Source organism: Rhinolophus hipposideros (genome assembly GCF_964194185.1).
Source record: "Rhinolophus hipposideros genome assembly, chromosome: 7".
Lineage (NCBI taxonomy): Eukaryota > Metazoa > Chordata > Mammalia > Chiroptera > Rhinolophidae > Rhinolophus > Rhinolophus hipposideros.
The window spans coordinates 22271725-22299456 of NC_138053.1; the positions used below are offsets into that span (position 1 = coordinate 22271725).

At 35.6% G+C, this 27732-nt stretch overlaps 2 protein-coding genes across 5 annotated transcripts in view; both read left to right on the plus strand.

Annotated features, from left to right (window-relative positions):
- Window positions 1–27732, plus strand: part of PGGT1B (protein geranylgeranyltransferase type I subunit beta) — a 51483-nt gene that overhangs the window by 16757 nt on the left and 6994 nt on the right. For 3 of the 4 annotated variants that reach the window (XM_081054407.1, XM_081054405.1, XM_081054406.1), the window contains exons 3-8: window positions 3653–3720; window positions 4904–5055; window positions 6206–6338; window positions 13629–13674; window positions 21150–21334; window positions 26916–27024. In XM_081054407.1, the coding sequence (XP_080910533.1) occupies window positions 3653–3720; window positions 4904–5055; window positions 6206–6338; window positions 13629–13674; window positions 21150–21334; window positions 26916–27024 (693 nt within the window). Of the gene's footprint in view, window positions 1–1711; window positions 1775–3652; window positions 3721–4903; window positions 5056–6205; window positions 6339–13628; window positions 13675–21149; window positions 21335–26915; window positions 27025–27732 lie in introns of those variants that run through there. The other variant, XM_081054408.1, reaches the window with a different exon arrangement.
- On the plus strand, window positions 11377–11883 carry LOC308499828 (large ribosomal subunit protein eL21; the record flags this gene model as incomplete). Its single annotated transcript, XM_081053690.1, has 1 exon — window positions 11377–11883. One exon carries the CDS (start codon window positions 11377–11379, stop codon window positions 11857–11859), a length of 483 nt encoding a protein of 160 aa, XP_080909816.1. The 3' UTR covers window positions 11860–11883.

Below are 27732 nucleotides of genomic sequence, written 5' to 3' on the forward strand. Positions count from 1 at the left end.
TCTGAGAACCTCAAAAGAAATTTCAGGCGTATGGAGTGTTCCTCCAGTTGTAAATTTGGAATGAATGGCATGTTTGTACTTAACAGTTGGTTAGTAGCACAAAAAGATTTAGAATCCTAACTTTCGAACCAGTGTCTATTTTGTTTATTCTCTTCCTCACTTTGATGGTAAGTACCCTTTGCTAAATTATAAACATACTGCACATATATTTTTGTATTTTCTTTTTCTCTTGATTGTATATTTTTCTCCATATTGCTATATAGTTTTCCCTATTACTTTTAATAAAAGTATAATGTTCCTTTGAATAGATACAATATGTTATATTTAACCTGTCCGACAATACCAGTGTGATAACAGAATCGAGAACCATTGATTGGGAAAAAGCATCCTCCACCATGGTAGATCATAAACTCAAACTAGTTTATCATGTTACATGGAAGTAGTTTAGATAGCAATATATCATAAAAAGCCGGATTACTTCAGAAAAGTGAAATTAGGCAGATGGGAAGACGCAGCAAAAATAGAAATAGGTGTACGGGTATAATATGTATATGTGTGTTTACGCATGAGTACGTTAGAGGGACGTGTTATTAGAGAATATAATGTGTTTAGCTATCAATTATTAGGAAAAACAATCCCTTTCTTTGCATGCCTGTACATGATAAGCAATTACTAAGCTACAAATCTAACTCCTACCTGATGATTGATTGGGTCATGTCTCACTTTAAAACTTAAAGTTTTACTACTAAGCTCATAATAAACACCAGCTATATGTCAAGCATTATAAAGGCAGTGCATTTAGATTCTTTAAAAAATAATCTAAGAAAATGGTGACTAACTTGTAGAATGTAAAACTTTAAAGAGAGGTTATAAAGTTTTGTTTATTCTACATTTCCATCATTATAAACCGGAGCCAGTGTTTCTGTGCTATGACTTTCCCATATTTGAAGTTACTGGAGTAGATCCACAGATGTATCATTCCTGGGTCGTAGGGTATGAACATTTTTATGTCTCCTTATATATTGGCAAGTCTTAAATGGCTTACCAATTTAAAGATCTTTAGCAAGGATAAGAGAACCACGTTCATCAAAATTATTATCGCCATTATATAGTATCCTTTTTTAAGTTTTTTTTTTTTTTAAAGAGGGCTCTGCTCACAGTGCCCCATGTGGGGATCGAACTGGCAACCTTGGTGTTATTAGCACCACGCGTTAAGCAACTAAGTTAACTGGCCACCCCAGCTAACCGGCTACCGCTAAATAATTTTTAAATTAATGGGTAGGTGGTTGGTGGAGAGTTTTAAATGTGGCGGGTAAAGTTTCCTAAATTGTTCAAAGATTTAATGTATAAGCTACTATTCTAAATATTTCAGGGGATATAAAGCCGAATAGAATATAGTATCTGATTTGAAGAATAGTGAAAAAAGTTATTATGAATTAGTCATGTATCTGTCATAAGAGATATGAAGCTAGTTCCTCATCACATCAGAGCCTATTTTTAAATCAACTTGATTTTTTTATTTGCTATACAGATACACTCTGTTGATAATATACATTCCTACTTTATACTTCTATCATGCTGATTTTCTGATAGCTATCAAAACCATAATTTTTTTCTTATTATGGGTGTGACCTTTTTTATTTTATATTTTAAATTTCTTTTTTTTCCAGCTTTCCAGCTTTCTGAGATATCATTGACATACATATATGAGTTTAAGGTATACAGCATGCTGATTTGATACATGTATATGTTGCAAAATGATTACTACAATAAGGTTAGTTAACACCTCTATCCCCTCACTTAATTACCTTTTTTGGTGTCTGTGGTAATAACATTTAAGATCTACTGTCTTTAACAACTTTCAAATATACAATACAGTATTGTTAACTGTAGTCACCATGCTATACGTTAGATCCCCAGAACTTACTCATCTTAGAAGTGTGTACCCTTTGGCCAACATCTCCCCGCTTTTCCCCTGCCCCACCCACACCCCCTGAAAACCACTATTCTAATTTTTTTTTTTTTTTAAGATTTTAGTGGGGAAGGGGAACAGGACTTTATTGGGGAACAATGTGTACTTCCCCGGACTTTTTTTCAAGTCAAGTTGTCCTTTCAGTCTTAGTTATGGAGGGTGCAGCTCAGCTCCAGGTCCAGTTGCCGTTACTAGTTGCAGGGGTCGCAGCCCACCATCCCTTGTTGGAGTCAAACCGGCAACCTTGTGGTTGAGAGGACTCCCTCCAACCAACTGAGCCATCTGGGAGTTCAGCTCAAGGTGCCATGTTCAATTTTAGTTACAGGGGGTGCTGCCCACCATCCTTTGCGGGACTCGAGGAATTGAACTGGCACCCTTGTGGTTGAGAGCCCACTGGCGCATGTGGGAATCGAACCGTCAGCCTTCGGAGTTAGGAGCATGGAGCTCTTACCGCCTGAGCCACCGGGCCGGCCCCCTACTATTTGTATGATTTCTGGTTTTTTAGGTTTCAAATATAAGTGGGAACATACAGTATTTGTCTTTCTCTGTCTGACTTATTTCACTTAGCATAATGCCCTCAAGACCCATCCATATTGTCCCAAAAAGCAGGATTTTCTTCTATTTGGTGGCTAAATAATATTCCTGTGTGTGTGTGTGTGTGTGTGTGTGTGTGTCTGTGTCACATTTTCTTTATCCATTCATGTGTTGATGGATACTTAGGTTTTTCCAGGTCTTGGCTATTGTGAATAATGCTGCAGTGAACATGGAGTATAGCTATCTCTTTGAGATAGTGATGTAATTTTCTTTGGATAAATACCCAGAAGTGAGATTGTGGGATCGTATGGTAGTTCTCTTTTTAATTTTTTTGAGGAATCTCTGTATTTTCCATAGTGGCTATACCAGTTTACACTCCCACCAACAGTGTGCAAGAGTTTCCTTTTCAAGGATATAACTATATTCTTTCTTTAGTTCCCAGTTATATTCCACTGATATCTTGAAAAATAAAAGTTTTTAGATAGAAAAAAAATTGTGTGAGTAAACATAGTTTGAATGAGCAGAGACTAAGTGCTAACTTATAATGTTATAGGTACTTCAAAGCTAAGTGGGTTATTGGACTCAGAATGAAGTTCTGTCTAATACTAAAATACAAAGTACATATATTTTCTATGACTATAGAGTAGTTTATATCTTTAACTTGTTCCCCTATAAAGAAGCAACCGGTAAGGTAAAAAAGACACTGAATGGGAAATTAGGATTCTAGATCCTTTTGTGTTACCTTGAATATGTCTGCTTTCTGTTCTGGAGAATGAGGAGTTGAATATGTTGATCACATGAAAAATGGTCAGATAGGAAAAGTATAAAAGCATTTGGTACACCATAAGGTGGGCTATGGAAAGGTAGCTAGTAGAAAATCATTATTTTGTCTCTTCCTTGCTTGGAAATGAAATGAGATTTCCATAAAACGCCTGGAGCAGACCTGGCACATAATAAGCATTCAACATTAGCTAGCATTAAAACAGACAGGAAGCTCAATAAATTTAATAAAATTAAAAAAAAACAGACAGGAAGAAAGCTTTGCTACTAAAATACTCAGTTTCTGAAAGACTGTGTAATTGAACTGCTTTAGCATCTGTGCAAAAATAAGGGATACTTTAAATAAGTACATCTTTTATTTTCTAGGATCAAATCTAAATCGTTGTGGTTTCCGAGGCTCTTCATACCTGGGTATTCCATTCAACCCATCAAAGGTTAGTTTTTGTTGGGTCAGGCGGAAGGAAAAGGGAGGTGGGGAGATTTTAGTGAGAAAGAAAAGTAAGAAAAGATATCAAAAGAACCAGGCTTCTAAGTTTCAATATAGCTAATTACTGTCCAGTTATGTGTATTATGAACTGGAACTCTTTGAGGGAAAGCTATACTCATCTTACTTTCTGGGAGAATACACAATACATATACACTGCAAAATTCCTGTTACAAAAATTATGTCTCCTTTACTGTCATGTGTATGTGTGTAAAAAATTACTGGTGATTTCCTGGAGAAAATGGAAATTAAGCATTTAGATGCTTGATACTTGCTCTCTAAGTAGCCAGTGAACTTGTGTTAGAGAAGGACTTTGCATTTGGTTCTCATTTCTTAGAAATAGAAGAAAAACTCTTGCCAAGGCAGTGACTGAAGTCCCGAGTAGTGATGAATTTGATGACCTTTACAGCAATAGACAGAATATCTTCAGGGTTATAACAAGGGGCTTTGGTACCAGCACGGACAGGTATAGAAAGCTGTGAGTCCTATCAAAGTGAGGAGCATTTTTCTTCTTCAAAGAAGCAGACCCAGAAAAGGCTTTGTAAGTGTTTCATCTATGCACAAAATACCAATATTTTTCTACAGTAGAAGCATAGAAAAACTATATCATTATGTTGAACAGGCCTCACAAAATTGAAACTTTTTCCTTGATGAAGTCAGTCTGCTTATATAATATAATGGTTACAAGGCATTGTACGTGAGTACATTGAGAGTACATCAAGGTTTGTAACTAGTTGCAATCTGAAGGCAGATGGCATGCTGCCAGTTTTTCCATTAATCTGCTTCAAATTTTTGGAATAAATAGTGATTTTGGAGAAGGTGACATGATTTCATAGAGTCACTGCTTCAATTTTCTTCTTCTGCCTTAAGCTATAGACCAACTTATGTATGTCACAGCCATATGAATTTGCCAAGGTGTCTCCAATCATCCATTGCTTTTAGCAGGGAATCTAAAAACAAAGGTTTCATAAACTTTGAATACACATATATATAAAATTGAGGTTTGTTTTTCTCAATCAGATGTCTATATCAATCAGTATAAACACCATTTAATTGTTCTGTTTATTGAAACCTCGTGTCAAATTAATGAAATAAATTTTCATTTTACTAACTAACATTAATTTTGAATTCAGAGTCCTGGAACAGCTCATCCTTATGACAGTGGCCACATAGCAATGACCTACACTGGCCTTTCGTGCTTAGTTATTCTTGGAGATGACCTGAGCCGTGTAAACAAAGAAGCTTGTTTAGCAGGCTTGAGAGCACTTCAGCTGGAAGATGGAAGGTATGGGTCATTCTGTATTACTTTATTTTTTTTTTTTAAAGAGAAATCTTTTGGAACTAAAAAAGTGGATATAATATTATGCTAGAACTTCAGAGTTTATCATAAACTCTTATTAGTCTGAACTTGTCTTCCTTAAGACATGGTAATGGGGCAGAAAGGGATGAACATTGAATATTCCAATGTAGGTAGTTTTCTTGACGTTTTTTAAAGGAATAAAAAAGTTGGTGAGTTCATTAATATTTGATGGTTCGTGTGATGCGTATAAAGAAGAATCTCCCTAGACTTTTAAAGTGAAACTTTTAAGTCTAGGAAGTGGTAAGACAGTCATAATGGTGTTCTAAAGAAAAGACTTTGCAAGCCAACCCTGCTATGTTGCTACTTCTGTGTTCCATCTACTAATATCTCTATTTTTCTGTCAGTATTTTAACAACACTACTCATGATGGGAAAATTAATGTTGACATATAAGATAAATTGACAGTAGTTGAAAATACTCTAAAACTAAATATTTACCTCAGCAGGTACATATAATTTCTCAATACTTCAGTACAGTCTTTGTTTACTGCTACCTTATCCTTGTTTGTAGATAAAGGACTAGATAAGAGACACAGACTTTTAAGTCTCTAAAAATAATTAAATAGGTAAAAGTTAAAGCAGTCTGATCAATTAGTGGGTTATCTATAGATATAGTCAGAAGAAATTTCACATAGCAAACATTGGGCTTTGGAATTTATAACTACGCAGTAGGTCCCAGGTTTTACTTGCTACTTTTTTTTTGCCATTAATTCTCAAGCCAGTATGCCACAGCTGTCCCTGGCAGAGAGCAAACATACTCTTAGTGGGCTTCTGGGAGGAGTAACTGTGGTAGCATATAAAGCTGCCCAGAAACCAGAACTTTGGAGTGAAGCAATGATTTAGTGATAGTTTTATATCATTCAAGTTAATAGTCCTATTCTTTATTGAATAATAAAAGTAGTATGTGGTTTTTAAATCCATATTTAGATTTTTAAATCCATATTTGTGATAGATTTTTCTGTGAGTAAAGACATGGAGTAAGTGTTTCTAACCCCCCGCAAAAAATAATAATAATAGTAATAATAATAACAATAACAAATAATAGTGTTAATAGTAAGTCATATTATTATTTTCAGTTTTTGTGCAGTACCTGAAGGCAGTGAAAATGACATGCGATTTGTATACTGTGCTTCTTGTATTTGCTATATGCTCAACAACTGGTCCGGCATGGATATGAAAAAAGCCATCAGCTATATTAGAAGAAGCATGGTGAGTTATGTTGATAAGTTGACTGTTTGTTTTAGGTTATTATTGCTGGTATATCGGGGCTTCAGTATCATGCATGCCTCATTTCTTCCAGCTAGAATTTGGAAATAAGGCCAATAAGATTGCTTTGGGGTACATCATGTATTAGAATGTCCATATAGAAATAATCTTCAAAGACAGATTGACTTCTTGACCATTAAAATTTAAATGTAATCTGTCTGATTCTATGAAAAGAAACAATGACTAACAAGACCCAAATGTAACAAGGTTAAGTGGGCTGACAGTAGATATTTGGGTCACTTTTGGTTCCTTAATCATTTTTTTTAAATCTAAGGTTTATTTGAAGGAGAATATCAAGTACATATGATGTTATTCTTTCACACAATACAATTGAATCTTTTTATTGGCATCTATAAGGAAAGCTTAATCTCAGCCAGAATTATTTTAGCTCTACTTTTTAGTCTTCTGTATAAAACTAGAGAAATAAAAGTGCTGCTTCCTAGGTTTATCACTTTCCAAATGTGAAGTTTTAATTTTTATAACATCAGAATAGTTTAGGCTGTTAATTGAACTAGTCAGTATTTCAAAATGAAAATGTAAGTTCTTAGAAAAACAAAATTGTTTTTAACTAAATGTGCGCATGTGAATCAGAATTTGTAGAATCTACAGCAGCATAAATTTTATGCTAGGGAGGCATCAAGAAGAACAAACCTTTAAAGGATTTTTAACGGGAAAGGAGGGTTATGTTATAAATAGAGTGGGCGATACACATTTTGGCATGAATACTATAGAAGTAATACCGTGTTTCCCCGAAAATAAGACCGGGTCTTATATTAACGTTTGCTACAAAAGACGCATCAGGGCTTATGTTTAGGGGATGTCATCCTGAAAAATCATGCTAGGGCTTATTTTCCAGTTAGATCTTATTTTCGGGGAAACATGGTACTGTGTTCTCTGTGCATTGTATTTGGAGGTACAGATGTTGATTGATACTGTACAATGTATCAGTGATGATACAGATGATACAGATACTGGTGATGTTAACTTTTATCACTTGGTTAAATTAGCGTGTGCCAGATTTTTCTCTGTAAAGTTAGCGTTTTCCCCTTAGTTATTATTCATTATCTCATTGTGAGGTATTTGGAGACTATGTAACTATCCTGTCCCTCATCAAACTTTTATCCACTGGTGTTAGTATGCATTGATAATTTTCCAGCTCTGTCATTTCTTCTATAATTATCAATTGAAATTCTGCTGTTAGAAAAAAGCTTCCTCTTTGCCTCTGTCAGTCAATCAGTCTATCTTATCTATCTACCTTTTTTCCCGAAAAAGAAGACCTAGCCGGATCATCAGCTCTAATGCGTCTTTTGGATAAAAAATTAATTATATTATAGTAGTAATATAATTAATATAACCCAGTCTTTAACATAAGACCACATATCATACAATACAATACAATACAGTATACCAGGTATAATATAAGGTAATGTAATATAATATAATATAACATATAATATAATACCAGGTATAATATAATATAATACCGGGTCTTATATTAATTTTTGCCCCAAAAGACGTATTAGAGCTGATGGTCCGGCTAGGTCTTACTTGCAGGGAAACACAGTATCTGTCTAATGTATTGTTTCACTATGGACTCTAGATTCTTGTTTTAGTCAAGGTTATTATCTGTTATTATGTATTTTGATGCTTAGGTTGTCCCAGATTTGGCCAGTGCTAACCCCTTCAAGTAGGCTCTTGTGCCCTTTTGACAATATATCCCCTTCATCCTTTGCACATCTCCTTGCTTTCTGGCACAAGATATTTCCAGGTTCATCTTTTACTTTCCCAGCTTCAGCTCTGGAATCAGTCATTTCTTCAAGGAGCTCTGGTTCTTATTGGAAGGTGGTGTTTTGTGCTCATTGGGATTGGGATATTGTTGTTTCTAGCTCCTCTCAGCAGGCAGAGCTAGGAAATGTATGCATGTGTATGCATGTATACACAGACACCACCCCCTTATACCCATACACATATCTATTTCTGTATCTGTTTGTCCATATATTAAAAACCATGAGTTCATACTAATACCTCAAATTTCTTTTTTTTCTAATACCTCAAATTGCAATCCAGCATCTCAAGGTTCGTTTTAACCTTCCTCTTTTCATTTGTAACTCCCTTCTCCCACAGTGATAAATATGGCTCCATTATCCAGAATGATTCTTTTTGTTTAGAGCCTGGGGGTATATATTCAAAATACTATACTTAAGAAATATTTGGTTTACTTCTTTCATTTTACCCCCTTTGGTATGTTTGCTACTCATTTGAAATACAATTAAGTGTGTTTCTGTTTGGATTCCATTTTAGGATTCCCCCCACACACACTTTGATTATATATACTTAATATGGGAAATATTCACCTGGTTCTGAAAGTGAGAACTATACAAAAAGGTATATTCAAAGATGTGTAACTCCTGAGGTGTTGCCTGTTCTTTCTACAAACCCCCTTCCTAACCACGTTATTCTCATTCACTCTGAGGTAGCCATTCTCATTAGTTTTTGGTTTGTCTTTCCTCTACGTTTTTTGATCAGCTGATATGTATATTTTTGTTACTCCTTCAATTTCTTACTCAAAAGGTAGTATACCATAAATATTTTTTGCAGCTTGCATTTTTCACTTAATAGTATAGCTTGAAAATCATTCCATATCAGGTCATAGGGATTTTCCTCATTCTTTTTTTTTTTTTTTTTAACAGTAATGGTATTCCATTATGTGCAAATGTCATAGTTTTTTCAACTGTTCTATGTATAGGATACATACTTTCCAAATACAAACTATGTTGAAATTAATAATCTTCTGCATATGTGTTTATGTATTGTTCCAGGTGTATCTTCAGGTTACATTCTTATTGATTGGTGCAAAAGTAATTGGTGGTTTCAGACTGTGAATTTTGAATCATTATAACTAGGCTCAAACACATCTTTATTAATCAAAATAGGGACCATTATAATCAACACATTTTTGCCAACAAGAAATAAGTTTGTTTATTCCTATAGTGTAAAAATCCATGCTTCTGGATTCGACGAACTCTTGGAAAGTATTTTCTGCATCCTGCTGGTTGTGGAAGCATTTTCCCTGCAAAAAGTTGTCGAGATGCTTGAAGAAGTGGTAGTCGTTTGGTGAGAGGTCAGGTGAATATGGCGGATGATGCAAAACTTTGTAGCCCAATTTGTTCAACTTTTGAAGTGTTGGTTGTGTGACATGCGATCGAGCATTGTAGAGAAGAATTGGGACCTTTCTGTTGACCAATGCCGGCGGCAGGCGTTGCAGTTTTTGGTGCATCTCATCGATTTGCTGAGCATTCTTCTCAGATGTAATGGTTGCGCTGGGATTCAGAAAGCTGTAGTGGCTGAGACCAAGAGCAGACCACCAAACAATGGCCCTGACCTTTTTTTGGTGCAAGTTTGGCTTTAGGAAGTGCTTTGGAGCTTTTAGGTCCAAACACTGAGCTGGTCGTCACCGGTTGTCGTATAAAATCCAGTTTTCGTCGCACAATCCAATCAAGAAGTGGTTCATTGTTGTGTAGAATAAGAGAAGACGACGACACGTCAGGACAACGGTTTGTTTTTATTTTCAGTCAGCTCATAAGGCACCCACTTATCAAACTTTTTCACCTATCCAATTTCCCTCTTTCCCCGAAAATAAGACCTAGCCAGATAATCAGCTCTAATGTGTCTTTTGGAGTAAAAATTAATATAAGACCCGGTATTTTATGTTATATTATGTCATATTATATTATACCTGGTCTTATAGTAAAGTAAGACTGGGTCTTATGTTAATTTTTGCTCCAAAAGATGCATTAGAGCTGATTTTCCAGCTAGGTCTTATTTTCAGGGAAACAGGTTGCTTCAAATGCTGAACGACCCGTAGAATGGTTGACGTTGAGTTCTTCGGCAACTTCTCGTGTAGTTGTAAGAGGATCAGCTTCGAGAGTGCTCTCAGTTGGTCTTTGTCAACTTCCAGTGTCCCGCCATTACGCTCCTCAACTTCAAGGCTCTTGTCTCCTTTGCAAAACTTCTTGAACCACCACTGCACTGTACATTTGTTAGCAGTTCCTGGGCCAAATGCGTTGTTGATGTTGAGAGTTGTCTCTGCTGCTTTACGACTCGTTTTAAACTCGAGTAAGAAAATTACTCTAATTTGCTTTTTGTCTAACATGTCCATAGTCTAAAATAAATATAAAACAGCAAGTAATAAGTCATTAGCAAAAAATCATAAAGCAAGAAATGTGCATTAAAATGACGTATGACATAACCACATTTATTTCAGAATGTATTCTAGTATCTAATGGCAAATTTCAACAATGCAAAAACCGCAATTACTTTTGCACCAACCTAATAATTGAGATTGGGGTGCTGTATTACAGTTTTCTTCCGTTTTATCACTTTGAAGGTTGAGGCAGATTTTCATACACTAAAATAAATGTCTGATTGCTGTGTTTCCATTTCGGTTATTTTGTATAGATTTATCTTTTTCTGTTTAGTCCTTTAGTGGATTATTTTTTTCTTGCGAAAATTCCTAGTTTGAGTGCTGTCTTTTGAAAGCAAAGAAACAAAAATTTGATTTCTTTAATGACTGTTGGGTGTTTGGGGCGTGCGGGGAGGGTAGTGGTTAGTGATGGGGGAAGGGTTAAGAGTTCTATGATTTTTCTGATAGGAGAGAGGTTTTCCTTTGTTTCCCAGGTCTCTAAATTTTGCTCTTTTGAGTTTTCCTTTATTATCTGATCTTCCAAGGGCCCTTCTTCTTTCCCTTTTAACTGTCTTCACCAGAGTTATGGCCTCTGCCACCTTGACTTGCGCTCTCTGAAGTCCCTTCCTTATAGGCTGTGTTCAGTTTTATCAGAACTCTTTCCGTGAGTCCTCGCTTTGCATGGTAGTTAGTGCCAGACCTTAATGATCAAACAAGCTGAAAGGATGCAGAGTGATCTTAATCATCAAGAAAGCTTGCTTTTCGGCCGGGACCGCCATCTTCCAGTAATTCGTCAAAATGACCAACACAAAGGGAAAGAGGAGAGGCACCCGCTATATGTTCTCTAGGCCTTTTAGAAAACATGGAGTTGTTCCTTTGGCCACATATATGCGAATCTACAAGAAAGGTGATATTGTAGACATCAAGGGAATGGGCACTGTTCAAAAAGGAATGCCCCACAAATGTTACCATGGCAAAACGGGAAGGGTCTACAATGTTACTCAGCATGCAGTTGGCATTGTTGTAAACAAACAAGTCAAGGGCAAGATTCTTGCCAAGAGAATTAATGTTCGTATTGAGCATATTAAGCACTCTAAGAGCCGAGATAGCTTCCTGAAACGGGTAAAGGAAAATGATCAGAAAAAGAAGGAAGCCAAAGAGAAAGGTACCTGGGTTCAACTGAAACGCCAGCCTGCCCCACCCAGAGAAGCACACTTTGTGAGAACCAATGGAAAGGAGCCTGAGCTGCTGGAACCCATTCCCTATGAATTCATGGCATAAGTGTAAAAAAATAAAAGACCTCTGTAAAAATATTTCTCTTAATTGAGGAGTGTGGCGTCCCCTCCCCCAAAGAAATATTTAAAGAAAAAAAAAAAAAGAAGAAAGCTTGACAATTTTTTGCCAAAACATTAAAAACTCTTTATTGTCAGATGCAAATGTATAGAGAATTTTTAAATGGTAAAATTTAGTACATATTTAGTACACTGTAATTTAGTACAATATTTAGTACACTGTAATTTAAATCATTAACCATATTGAGAATTAAAGTGTTTTCTTCGTAAAAAATTTATCAAGAGTAATTTGAATAGTGCTTTGCTTCTTCTCATTATATAACTTACAATATGGAGCAAGCAGCTTTTCTGTCTTGGTAAATGTGATTATTATACTCTTTCTAAGTTTGTTTCAGCTTCCAACATTTTACCCTTTGCATTTTCATTGTTGTGCAGTATCTCTCAGAGTTCCTTTTATGTGAAGTTTTTTGCCAGCATCACTTCTCTAGAATATCTTCATTCTTTTCATCACAACCACTTTCCTCACCTATGAAGATACTTGCCTTCACGGAGGTCTTCTGACTGCATGTGTAGTTCAAACAGCAGCACCGTCAGCATTCCCATGATCAGCTATTTCTTCTGTAACTCTGTGTTTGATCTCAATTTCACTTCCAGTATTATTGCTTTTCATTTCTTTACTGCACTTTCATATTTGGTGGCCACTTTCATAACCTCTTTTGGTTATATGCCTTTTTGTAAATTGTCATGTAGGTTTATCACTAAGAGAAAGAGAGAACACAACCACCTACTATGCTGTCTCTGCATGAACTGAATAACATGCAGTGACAAATTAACAGACATTGAAGAAGGTGATGTGATTGGTCACTTGTCATGATGATCTATTGTTTATGTGGCGATTTGTGGACTGAGAAGCTAGCAGCAAGTTTGTGTTTTATGCACTTGCTTAAGGTTAATGTATTGTGGTTATTGAAATTTGAACCATATTGTGTTGTTTAAGAGATGGCACCTGGAATGTGCATGTTGGAACTGTGCAAAGCAAGGATTGCCTGTATTTCACATTTAGGGTGGACTTTCTCTTTCAGGCAGTGGTTTTAGATCCGTCTCAGACCAGCCATTAGCTCCCCTCCTATCTCTTCCTCATGATTTTTCAGATTGCCCTTGCTCTCTGAAAAAGTATGTTAAGAGAGGGAGAGATGGCTTGCTGGGATTCGATGTTTCTTTTTCTATAGTTTCTTTTTCTATGGAAGCTTGAGCATGTCTTCCATCTTTGCTAAGGTTTCATTTTTAGATAGTTGTATTGTTCTTACTCTGTTTTGATTTTGTAGATAGTGGGGAGATGCAAATTTAGGCAGGCACCGTTATCCTCAGCTACCCAAAAGCCTCAAAATTGTTTCATGTTTATAATGTTTTATGAGTATAAAATTCTTACATTTTCCTTAAACACATGTATACTTGCAAGTGGGAGAGGAATAAGGGTTGGGGCTTTTCAGTGGGTAGAAATTGAATATGTAGATGCACCATCTTTGAACAATTTATTCTCAGAATGTGCCTGGTGTGTGAGTTCAGTAATTTGGTGTCATGAATAAGGCTAGATCAGGTACTTGAAAATGCCTACATCTACTTCTTTTTGGGAAAGAGTGTATATTTTGGAAGATATAAAAGAGAAGTAAAATTAGTTCAAGAGATTAAAAATTAGCATAATGACAACTTATTTATTATTATTTCCGTATTAAACCAAACAATGTTTTTCTTTTTCAGTCCTATGACAATGGGTTGGCACAGGGAGCTGGACTTGAATCTCATGGTAAGGCATCTGAAAATAAATGAACACGTAGTTTCTTTTGTTCCTTTAAATATCATCATGGTGTCTTCAACACGGAGAGGACCTCAGAAATTTGTCTCAGCCCTTGGTGCAATCTGATAATCTTCTTGCTTACTTCTCTCTTTTGACACTGTTGTGCCAATTTGAACCTCTTCTAGGTCAGTAATCATTCATAGATTATTTAGACCAGAACATTCATATAATATTTTCTAGTAATCTTTTCAAGCGGTAGCTACATGAAAATACCTTGGGATGATTTCTTAAGATGTTTTTAGAAAACAGCAAGTTTTCTTCTTTGGCATAACACTAAAAGGCTAGATGCAGAATATTACACATGAATCAATGAATTTGTAAAGAAATTAAAATTTTTTCTTTACCTTCCTTAGTAATCGTTCTAAGTCCTAGTCATAAAACATTTTGTTGCATAGCATATGTTCAGTACATACATTGGTACAATCTCTCCTTTCACGGTTTTCCCCACTCTTGGCAGAACCAGAATAGAGAGAGAATAGTCAGCTTGTCAGCACATCAATCGCCTTAACTCTTTCAGATTGATTATTTCCATGGAGAAGCTTCCATACTCCTTTTTTAAAAAGAAAGAGGCCAAATCAAGGAGGCTTTCTGAGTGAACTTGTTTCCTCTTCATCACAGCAGGTTTTTTGCATTCACCTATTGTGTCCATCCTTCTGCCAGTGTGACAAAGTGGAAAGAACAGATCAGGATTCAGGTCTCATCTCTGACACTAGCTGTGTGACCTTGGCTCCTCATTTAATCTCTCCGAGCATTTCCTCATCAACAGAGTAGAAATAACTGTGTCTTTTTTAATTTAAGATTGTTAGGATTATAAGAGATATGGAATGAAGTGGTTTATAAACTATTAAACATGTATAAAAATATACTTTTAACATATATTCCTCAACCCCATATCCTTGTACTTCCGCTGTAACCTGTCCTATCAGGTATCTCCTTCCTCTGTCACATCTGGACTCCCCCCTTCAATGTAGGTATTTGTAGAGTATGTGTCCTAACGAGTGTATAGGAGACTGTCTTGGATTTTCCTCTGAGGCCATACTGTAATTAAGACACCGTAATTCTTGTGTCTGCCTGAGTCTGTGTGAGATTGGAGGTGGAGCAAGCAGGCAATAGCAGTTATGTCACTGGTCATCACTACTTGTAGTTGCACAAAGAGGAAATCTGGCATCTATAATTATTTCTGAGAAGACAGGGCCTATTGCTCACAATTACACAGGGTGTTAATGAGCACTCTGGCTGAGAAGACACGTTACCAGTATAGTAGACCTGTGGGACAGACACTTGTTCCCCAAGAAATTGGGATTACGTTCTCTGGGATGTGGAATATAGCGGGCTGCTCAAACACAATACCCTCTGAGGGATCCTGTCCAGAAAAAAAATCTTGCTGAGTTACACAAGTAGTGATTTTTGAGTCAGTATGACTTAAGCAGAATTGTTCCCATCAAGATCATCAGTGATACAGTGTGGTTCGTGCCAAAAAGCTTATTACATCCTCCTTTCATCTCTGTATTTGGCTTGGTAGGTTTGAGGCCTAAAGCCTTAGAGGAGGGATTTCTAATCAGGGTACTGCCGTGTATTCATGTACCGCAAATGGGTTCTAGGTGTGCCAGGCTGTCGCTCCCTGAGCCTCTGGGGCAGCCAAGCAGGACTTGGGTGTCTGGAGCCCCTGGTAAGGTATCCTGTGGCCGGGAGCACCCTCCTCTGGGCATCCTAGCACACCCTGCAGATACCAGATAGTCTTGTTCTTTGTGTGCTGTGAGGTTAGATAGGCTGAGAAGTACTACTCTAGAGGACTTGGATGTAGCCTTGCTTCCTTTTATTTTATTTTATCACTATCTACACTCAAGTAAAACCTCTTGCTAAAAAGTAGCCCTACAGTTTGGCCACCCTGTGAAGTCGTTGTGTCATCCTTTTTTCTTCTGTTGTTAATCTTTTTTAGAATAATCGTCCAAATATACTATTTGCCTTTCTACACAAATGGCTTGTTCTTTAATTTTCTATATAAGCCTTCAGCAACTTAGGAAAGTTTCTCTTTTAAAGTCTGAATGATCTGTATTTCAAATCCAATGTCTCTTTATTTCTTATCTTCTATTTAGTGAAGCATTTGAAGCTGGTAACGTCTCCCCCTTCTTTCTTGAAATATGACATTCCTCTTATCCTGCTTCCTGACAAGTTTTTCTGGCTTCATCACCATTTTTGTTTCTTCCTCTGACCCCTTTACCTTAGCCCAACTTTCTTCTTTACTTTGGATAGTTCATCTTTCTAAACCTCAGGGCTCTTGTACTTGCTGTTCTTTGTGTAGAATCTTCCACCCCCCAACCCGAGCACACACCTGGCTTTGTTTCACATCCTTTAGATTTTGGCTCAAATGATATTGTTGTATAAGCCTCCTAGTTAAAATTGCAAACCACCCACATACACACACCCTATTTAAAATAGAATCGCAAACCAACCACATAACATAACACACACTCTTCCCTATCCCCCTTTCTGGCTTTATTTTTGTCCATATCACTTCTATTTTAGCTATTTATGTATTGTCCGTCTCTTCTCACATATAGTAAGCCTCATGAGAACAGAGATTGGGCCAGTTTCATTCACTGTTGTATCCCCCATGCCTATAACACGTATGGCACACAGTGAATGAACCAACAGCTGGTTCTTTATCAATCATCCCTGTGTTGATGGCACCCAAGCTGTGTTTCCACATATGTATTGTTGCTTCTGAGCTGCACAGCTCCCTTTCCATCTGCCTGCCAGGTATGTCTACCTTGGTATCACTTCAGCAGCTCAAGCTACACATGTTTAAAACCTTGCTCTCCTCTTTTCTTCCTCCCAAGCCTGTTCTTGTTGGTCAGGAATGTGTAACTACTGCTACCAGATCTACTGATTTTTCAGAGAAGCCAGAAATCCAGAATTTTGGGTGGTTAATCTCTTTTGTTTTTGTTTAATTTACCTGTCACACCACTTGTCCCCTATAGGTTACCAGTTTATAATGTTTGATCTACAGACTAAAAGGAAAACGATCCATTTATTAAACAGCTGCTCTGTGCCAGCTACTGTTTAGTCTCATTTAATCCTCATACCAGCCCTCTGAGAGGAGGTATCTTTGCATTAGTCAGATTCAATCAGAGAAGCAAAACCACTGTGAATATTAAAGAATAAGGATTTATCATAGGAATAAGATTTTATACCATTGTAGAAGATGGAGGAGGAGTAAGGGCCTAAAAGGGGGAGTGGTGGATGGGGGGGGAGTCACTGACAAGTCCTTCTGAAGCACTGGCATAGGTGGACAAGTGGGACCTTGCAGGGGAATCTGGAGAGCCAGGCCCGTCCAGCTCCCAGCGTGTGACTGTGGTGGGGGGAGTCTGTGAGTGGCCCCTGCATCCCTTCTGGGCCTGGTGTCACTAGGGCAAAAAGTAAGAAGAACTTGGATTCCAGTAAGTGGGAGAATAAGGTCAAGCTGAAATCTCCCAGTACCTCTGCCTTTGTCTCTTACCTGTCCTAAAAGCAGCCAGGTCAGTGGCTGCTGCTTTACTTCCACCTTACACAGATTTCTCTATCTTGAGGCCATGTAGAGAGTTCTAGCTTAGCCAAGTTATTACAGTACAAAACTACCACAATAATTATTGTCATTTTACTCACAGAATTGAACTTACCTAGAAGGCTCACATACTAGGTGTCATAACCTACTTGAAACCCTGTGCTTGCACAGCAGTACCATTCTGCCCACGTTTAATTCCCTTAGTTTAGTTCTCAATGATCCAGTTCCAACCTAGCTCTGTAGACAAACATGTGAGTGATCCTTCCATTCATTTTAGACTGTAGAGAAAGTGTATTCTCCACGTGTTCTTACATGCCTTTTCACCTATGGATTTTGCTCGTATTCTTTTTTCTTTGCCTGAAATGCTTCCCCTCCACCTGCTTTTCCTTGTTTCCCTTTTCTTAACCTTCAGAGTTTTACCCATCTTTCTATGCCTGGTTCCAGTGTCACATTTTCTTTCATCATCTTTTGTCCTCTAGCCCTGAGTAATTTTTTCCTTTTCTTTATTCCCGTATTACTTGGTTCATTCCATTTTCATGGTACTTATCTCAGTTTATCTTATCTTCTCTGCTAGATTGTAAGCTGATTATGTCTTATTCATGTCAACTCCATGTGCCCTTGTACATTGTATTTGTTCAGTAAGTATTGGACGCATTGGTTATCCTGTATCCCTCTGTGCATCCCAAAGCTTAGAAGGCGGAAGTTGCAGTGTATACTTCTACAGTTTGATAATAATCTTCATGTGCTTTTCTTCCTCATTTTGCAGCCAAATGTTATTTAATATATTGTTGTTGTTGTTTTCTTTTTAATTCATCTGCTCTTCTCTAACTACTGCATAACCTGGAGCCCATTTGTCTTGAAAACTAAGCAGGCACATTGTACCATTCCAGGTCATGGTCATGTGATGATTCTGTTTATTGTAGTGATTCTCTTATGACAGTACAGTTATGTTTTGGAAGAATTGGATTTTCCTGCTTTGCTAGGATTAAAACTATTTTTTCTCTCAGAATGCGTAACATGAAAGTTCAGATAAATTAATTTGACTCACGATTCTTATAAAATAGCTGTCATCTTTAATCCAGAAGAGAAATAGCAAAATCTCTTTGGTCTAAGCATTTTCTCTAAGCATTCAACTTCTTTAAATTTACCTCACTTTACGTTTTTTAATGTGATGTTCAGCTGTAAAATGGTGTACTTATTTATGTACCTCATTATTTAGCTTTCTACTTTATCTATAGCTATGTTTGTTGGCCATCTTAAATACAATTCAGAGAACATAGATTCTTTCAGATAATTTGGTATGTACAAATTAATACTAAGAAAATGCTTAAATTTGAGCTGTAGAACCTTATGGGAGCAATAAGTTAATAACTGTAAAATATGTCAGTCATAGCATACAGAACTAGTCAAGAACACCTCCTTTAGCCTGCACGTGGAAGAAGTGGGGAGAGAGAACCTCTATGGTTTCTCCCTAATGTGCTGTTTGATGACTGAAATATTCTGTATACATTAATTATTCATATCACTGTAACATATCACTTTAGGTGGCAAACTTTTAGCAATTTCAGATGGAAATATCTCTCTTATTTGTATGTGCCTTCATATTTTTACTTTTACATACCTTTGATAGGAAAGGTTATTGTCATACCTTCTTCAACGAGGGTATAATGAATACAATTTAACCTTTTCTCAATGAATTCAGATCATTACTATGAGAAGCAATTTTTGTATTGTACTTTAATATAATGATGTAATATTCTTGAAGTTTTTTGAAGCTTGTAGGAATCGTTGACCTAATCCTATTTAGCCCCCAAAGGATATTTTATTTGAGTTCTTTTTCCTGCTGTTTTATAGTATTTCTTAATTTACTGATTGTCAAGATGTTACCTATCTTTTCTTGCTGTTTTTATATCTGCCACTAACACTCTTCTAACATACTGCTCTTAATACAGGTTTTTGGAACTAGTTTTTTAGAATACTATGTAAAACAAGAAACTCGTAGGGGTAAATGTTGGTGAATGAATTTTAGCTTAAAGCACAAACTTTGTAGTAACTGCTTTTGACTACTCAGAGTCCAAACTTCACATATTATTTTTAGAATCTGGTGATTTGGGCAAAGAGCATTTTTACTTTGAATTATGCCTGTTTGCTTTAAAAAATCCTAACAAGTAATTTGGCGAGTTACAATGAAATGCCTCATTTACTTTTCAGCAGTTAGTTTTAAAGGTAACATATTAGAGGCTTTATATTTAATGGTGTTATAATACCTGAAGTCATTACCAGATTATCATGAAAAAGAAATTGAAAGTACTGTGTTATTAAAGAGTAAATAGATTGATATTAAGGAGGAAATAAGGTTGATAGTTGCTTAATAGAAATTATTCCGAAAAGTTATTATAATTTTTTTACTCTGTTTTAATTCACTCATGATTAACATGGATCTCCCAACTAATTGGGAAAAATTCTAAAAATTGAATAGTTCTTAATGATAGTTTTTAGGATGTGATACCTACCTCGAATTTTCTACAGTGAATGCTCCCTTTTCCTTTTCCAAAGAATACATCCAAGATTTGTAACACCAAAAGGAAAATTACATATGAGGAATATTAGGAACTATCCATTTAAATAGTTGAAATTAGTAAAAATCACTAAGTGATTGATTTCAATAAATTGGAAATACAAATATTTTCAAATTGTTTGGAGTTAACAATAAAGAGTGCCAATGGAAAGTGTTGTTTCTTTTTTTATGGAAAAATACTAGTTTTCATTTCCTGAGAAAAGTAATTACCTTTGTGAGCATATTGTTTTCCTATGGCTACTGTAACATTATATTGCAAACTTGGGAGTATAAAACAGCACAAATTTATTATCTTACAGTTTTGGAGGCCAGAAGTCTGAACTGCATCTTATAGGGCTCAGATGAAGATGTCGACAGGACTGGTTCCTTCTGGAGTCTCTGGGGGAGATTCTGCGTTTTTATCCCTTTCAGCTTCTGGTGGCTGCCAACATTCCTTGACATGTTGCCACATCACTCCACTCTACTTCTGTAGTCACATTGCCTCCTCTTTCTGTAGTTTAATCTCCCTCTGCCCGCCTTTTATAAGGACACTTATGGTTACACATAGGGGCCACTTAGATGATCGGAGATAATCTCCTCATCTCAAGATCCTTAATTTAATCACATTTGCAGTCCCTTTTGCCATATAGGGTAACATGCACATATTCCAGGGATTAGGACCTGGATGTCCTTGGGTGGCATTATTCAGTCTACCTTAGTGAGTATAGATACTGTGCATCTACTTCCAGCTAGTTTTCTTCTTCCCCACCCAAACTCTGTCCCCCTTCAAACTTTTCTTCCTTAAATTTCTTAAGCTGACTAGGTATCATAATCTGCATACCAGCTTCTTGCTTATTTATGTTATATGTGAAAATTAGTCTGTGGCTTCCGGCATTGGAACCTCAATTCATAAACAGTATACTGTTTGTAAGGGAATTAAAATCAGACTCAGCTGGTAGAGTCCTAGACAGGGAATAGTAGTCCAACATTTTAGTAGTTTAGTAGTTTCAACTCTGCTATTAACCATATAATTTTTGAACAAGTTCCTTATTCTCCCCAAGCCTTACTTATTTTCATTAGTAAAATGTTTCTTACAGCTTTAAATTAGTTTATGTTTTTTTATTTGTTTGTTTCATCAAATTAATGTTGAAGACTTTAGTGCTTGGTGGCTATTTAAAAATTATAATTGTCTTTTAAATTTAAATTACTTTTAATTCATTGTTGCAGAATTATTGTACCATATTTTTTCCTCCAACCATTTTATATTATTTTCCTAGGCATGTGATTTGAAGTTTATAAAGTATTGCTTGTTTTGATTAACAGGAGGATCAACTTTTTGTGGCATTGCATCACTGTGCCTCATGGGTAAACTAGAAGAAGTTTTTTCAGAAAAAGAATTGAACAGGATAAAGAGGTGGTGTATAATGAGGCAACAAAATGGTTATCATGGAAGACCAAATAAGCCTGTAGACACCTGTTATTCTTTTTGGGTGGGAGCAACTCTAAAGGTAAGATAAATAATAAAAATGAGATACCTGCACTCTCTGTTAATATAAACCGTTTAAAGGGTTTGGTCTTTGTAATATTCATTCAATTTTGTTAGGTTTAGGCTACTAAGTTTTTCCTGTAGCTCTGGCAAAGCTAGTCCCTATATGGTTTTTCCATAGAATTCAGTTATCTGTTGTATTACTTGAAAATGTCCATTTTTGTAAAACTCAAGTGTCCCAGAACCTAGATGAGAAAATAGCTATGAGGTCATAAAAATCTTGCCACTGAAACTGACCAGTAGGCGATCTAGAGCAGCGCTCTGTCTGAACATACCAGTATTTTTATGGAAAATATTAATCTTAAAAGATAAACTATGGGTCATTCCTTTAAAAATCATTTAATATTTTCTATTTATAATTTATTTGTGTAAACCTGAAATATATGGATATAGTCATACATTTTTCACAATCTACTACCTTTTGATATACCTAATTCCATAAGGTTGCCACTAAATATTACAAGTTTTCTTTTTCTTAAAATTGCCTTTTAACCTTTAAAAAGTATCACTTAGTTCTGATATTCTGGAATCTAACAGAAGTCTATATTAATCTTATACCTAATTTTTTTCTCTTAAACAAAACTCATACATTGGTTGAAATAAAATCAGAAAACAGAATGATTTAAAATATAGGAAAGAACCTCCCCCCTTTTCTTGTACCATTTTAAATTTTTTAATTATGGAAAATTTCAAACATTCAAAGTAAAGGGACTAGTATACGAGGTCGTACAACTAAGTTCACGAACTCATCCTAGAAAAAGTGCTACATGCCTCATTACTGAATATCACTTCAGTCACCTTCGAAGTACTCCCCTTGGGAAGCTATGCACCGACACCAGCGCCTAGTCCACCCTTCAAAGCAATTATGGAACTCTTTCTGGAATGGCCATCAGAGCTGTCGTTGTATTACCCTCAATATCCTGAATATCATCAAAATGTCTTCCTTTCAATATTTCCTTTATCTTCGGGTAAAGAAAGAAGTCATTGGGGGCTAGATTAGGTGAGTAGGGAGGGTGTTCCAATACAGCTATTTGTTTACTGGCTAAAAACTCCCTCACAGACAGTGCCGTGTGAGCTGGTGCATTGTCGTGATACAGGAGCCATGAATTGTTGGCGTAAAGTTCAGGTCGTCTAACTTTTTCACGCAGCCTTGTCAGCACTTCCAAATAGTAAACTTGGTTAACTGTTTGTCCAGTTGGTACAAATTCGTAATGAATAATCCCTCTGCTATCAGAAAAGGTTAGCAATATCATTGCAACAAGTTCACAAACTTAATTGTTTTACCTTGTATAATGAAACCCTATATCTCCATCAACCAGTCTCAACAGTTTTCATCCCAGTCTAGCGTTCCTTCATCCATACTCCTATCCACTCGCTCCCTGTCACTGTGTTATTTTAAGGCAAATCCCAGATACACTTTAAAAAACAGAAGTGTATCATTATCACATGTAAAAAAATCAACCATAATTCCTTATTATGAAATAGCCAGTCAGTGGTGATGTATATTTCCTATTGCATCACTTCAAAAGCACAATCTCTGGTTGTCTCTCCTTTTGACCAAAGGGCTCCTGATTTAATCCATTATAAAGACATCAGCTTTTTATTTTCTTTTTTTTATGGTGGTAAAATATATGTAATGTAATATTTATCAGTTTAACTGTTTAAAGTGTACAATTCAGTGGCATTAATTATATTCACAATGTTATGTAACTGTTAACCACTATCTATACCCAAAAGTTTTTCATCACTCTCAACATAAACTCTGTCTGCACTCATTAAAGAATAACTCCCCATTCTTTCTTCCTTCTAGCCCCTGATAACCTGTGCTCTACTTTGTGTCTCTATGAATTTGCCTATTTTTGGTGTGTCATATAAGTGGAATTATATGTGTCCTTTTGTATCTGGCTTATTTCACTTAGCATAATGTTCTCAAAGTCCATCAATGTTGTAGCATGTACCAAATTTCATTCTTTTTTATGGCTGAGTAATATTCTGTGTATGTATATACCACATTTTGTTTATCCATTTATCTGTTGATGGGTACTTGGATCGTTTTCACCTTTTGGCTGTTGTGAATAAGGTGACTATATAGTCAATAATATAGTAACTACGTATGGTATCAGATGGGTATTAGACATCAGGGTGACCACTTCATAAGGTATATAAATGTCTAATCACTGTGTTGTATATCTGAAACTAATATAATATTGTATGTCAATTGTAATTGAAAAATAATTTTTAAAAAAAGCTGACTGTGAACATTGATGTACAAGTATCTGTTCAAATCCTTGCTTTCATTTCTTCTGGATATTTACCTCAGAATGGAATTGCTGGATCATATGGTTGTTCAATGTTTAACTTTTTGAGGTACCACCAAACTTTTCCACAGCACCTGTATCATTTTACATTCCCACTAACAATGTATAAGGGCTCCAGTTTCTCTATGTCCTCAAAAATAAAAACACTTATTTTTCACACACATACACACACACACACACACACACACACTAATCATCCTAATGGGTGTGAAGTCGTGTCTCATTGTGATTTTGCTTTGCATTTCCCTAATGATTAGTGATATCAAGCATCTTTTGATGTGCTTATAGAACATCTGTATATCTTCTCTGGAGAAATGTCTGTTCAAGGTTGTTTGTTTTCTTGTTGGGTTGTACAGGTTCTTCATGTATTCTAGATATTGATCCCTTATCAAGATATATGATTTGCAGATATTTTCTCCCATTTCATGATTGCTTTGTCAGTCTATTGATAATATCCTTTGATGCATTTTAGTTTTTAATTTTGATCAAGTCTAATGTACTATTTTTTCTTTCGTTAACCTGTACTTTTGGTTGTCATATCCATAAAATCATTGCCAAGTCCAGTGTCGTGAAGATGTACCTCAGTGTTTTCTTCCGACGGTTTTACAGTTTTTGCTCGAGTCTAGGTCTTTGATCCAGTTTGAATAAATTTTTGTATATGGTATTAATATAAAGTAAGGGTCTAGCTTCATTCTTTTCCATGTGGATGTTCAGTTTTCTCAGTACCATTTATTGAAAAGACTAGGTTTTTTTACCCATTAAATGGTCTTGACACCCTTGTTGAAAATCACCTGGCCATATATGTGAGACTTTATTTCTGGGCTCTCTATTTCATTGGTCCGTGTATTTCGTCCCTATGCCAGTACCATACTACTTTAATTACTGTAGTAAGTTTCAAAATTGGGAAGTTTACATCTTTCAGCTATATTTTTTTCCAATATTGTTATTGTTATTACTATTCAGGGCCCCTTGCATATGAATTTGAGAGTTGGCTTTCCCATTTCTTATGAAAAAGGCTGTTGAAATTTTGATAGAGATTGTTTCCAATCTGTAGATCACTTTGCATGGTATCTTAACAATGTTAAGTCTTCTTATTCATGAGCATGGGATGTCTTTCCATTTATTTAGATTTTTAATTTCTTTCAGCAGTGTTCTGCAGTTTTCAGCGTACAAATCTTTCACTTCCTCGGTTATATTTAGTCCTGAAGTTTTAATTCGTTTAAATACCATTGTAAATGGAATTGCTTTCTTAATTTCCTTTTGAATTGTTTGTTGGCATTGTCTAAAAACCTCATCACTTCCCCCTCCCCCCCAGTTTAGGATTTTTAATTTGTCCCAAAGTTGCTGAAGCAAAATCATGATAAAACATTCTGCTTTCCTTTACAACCCCCCCCAACTCAAAAAAATAATAATAATTGTAGGAAAAAATGTATTTTTGTACATGGGAAGAAACAATATAAATTCAAAACTTAACAGATAAGGGTTAGCTCTATCACTGATCACTTTTTAACAGAAAGGTTTTAGCAGTCATTGAGGATCATTGCTTAGATGTATTATGTTATTGGGGGTTGCAGAATGGTGATATTCTATCATTCCTTCTAAATTTCTTAGCTCAGATTTTTTATAAAGAAGAATTACTTTACCCTAAGGTATATTTGGTACAGAGAAAGGCAGATAAATACTTAATTCTTTCTCTTAATAATGTTCATTCAGTACAGTGAGTTCGTTCCCTAGCATCCTCTAAAGTTTCCCAATAAGAAAATTGCATTTTAGGTTGTTGTTTTTTTTCTTTGAGTATCACATATTTCATGTTTCAATCCATTATCTTGTTCTTTTCAATGCTCAGATTGTCCTATCTTCAGCCAGTAGGAGTCCCTTTAAGTTGACTCTTGAGTCTTTCTGATATGCCCTTGGTAGTCTTTGACAACTTTCTAAAGGCAACCACTTTTCAACATTTTTCAAAACTTTAATTCTGTGAATAGTTTTGAATAATAATATGCTGATTTCTGGACTTATCACCTTTAGACATTATCTTTGATTCCCAACTGAAAAATGGAAATTTAGCCACCTTTTTTCCAGGAAATCGTTACTCTGTGTGTGTGTGTGTGTGTGTGTGTTTTAGTTCTAAACCTTTATTACCTTCTAATTTGGTCAGTTTACCTTTACATTCTAATTCGGTCAGTTTACCTTTACAATGTGAAGTTCGGTGACAATAGTAAAATATGCTTCGCCTGTTGGTTGATCTAAAATTTAAAAACCAACAATCACTTATGAGCATGTAAATATTGTTTATTGCTAAAACAAGTACAGTGTTAAGATTATAGTTTCCTTTTATGTAATGACCCATGTGTCACTTGATGGAAAATGTTTCCAGTCTCAGGATTCTAAAGAGTCTCCTTATATTCTATTAATTAAATAAAAATGAATGAATAAGTTTGTTTCTTGTTTGTACCATAACTTTTTTATTGGTTTTGTTTTTCTTTTTGAGGAATAATGCCTTTCCATTAATTACTGCTATCTTCCATGGCTCATTAACATCCTTTCATCTGCTTTGTGTCTTACAGAAATTTCTTGAACTATTGCCTACTGCTCAACCTGCTTCTCTTCACAGTTTGATTTACTCTTTATTTTTTTTCTATTTAATGGGATCTTAGATAACAAACACATGTCCTAAATCTTTAAGCTACACGAATTTTATGCTAAAATCATATTTGTCACACCTTTTATCTTTTCTAATTAAAGAGCTATATTCTTTTTACTATTCCCAAACAAGACTGTCTCTAGCACCTGGTTAATAATTTTTTTTGCTCTTTTTAAAATATTTTGAGTTCTAGTTACTATTAGTTTATAACTAATAGCTCAAAAACTTATCGTAAGAGTTAAAATATGGGTAGATAAAATTGTACTTTTCTAAATGACTGAATAAGTTCAACAGATTGAGGAAGTTGTGTCTTAAACCTAGCTAAGTGTGATGCACAGAGGTTAGTTGGGTATGGTTCCAAAGAAGGAAACAGTGAGTGGGTCAAAAAAAGTAGAGTAGATTTGATAATAAAAAAGATAATAATGTGGTTGACTAATTTTAAGTGCTCAAGTCCCCGGAGGGTTGCTCTGAGAATTTTAGCTAGAGACAAGCACATTTAAATGATGATGGATATCTGAAAATTGAGCCCATGGTCGATATGAAAGTTTTATGTCAGTAAATTTATATTTGTTTTGTCATTTCAGCTTCTGAAAATTTTTCAATACACTAACTTTGAGAAAAATAGAAATTACATCTTATCAACACAAGATCGCCTCGTAGGGGGATTTGCCAAGTGGCCAGATAGTCATCCAGGTAATTTATTTTTTGTGTGAATGCAGAACAACTTTTATTTTGTTTATTTCTTGACTAGACCTACAGGTATCTTTATCAGAAAGGGCACATGATAGAAAATGTAGCCATAGTTGTAAACTTACATTAAATAATATGTTTTTTAAAAAGTAAATTGTTAAAAAAATAAAATAAAAAGTAAATTGTTTAGGATAAATTTAGGGTATTGTGGGTATAAAGGAAGGGTTTGATTATCAAGATGTATTGGTATAGTTTGCATTTTTTCCCAGATGTTTCCCTTAGCAGTGTTTTATTTCATTTGCGGCAGCAAGGCAGATGGTCTGAATAAGCCCTGTCCAAATTAAAGAATCGTTTGGTCCATGCAAAGTCTTTAGGATTATTCACTATTACTTGAGCTACATAGAATAAATTACTCTTAATCCAAAAAGGAACCTGTTCTTCCTCTTTTCAGGAGTCATTGAATCAAAAATCTCAAATCCTGAATATAGGTATCCCTTACTGTCCAGATTTTTGTTCTCTGAGTTTCTGCAGATTTAGGTTATTTTTTTAGATGAATTCTTTGCTATCTGAACTCTCACCATTTACTATCTAAAACTCAGGAACCAAGCAGATTCAGACAATGTGACATTCCATGCTTTCCAAACTCAAGAGTGGTATACGGTACATGTGAAGAACAAAAGAGTCTTGTATTTCACAAGTACTTTTAAATGA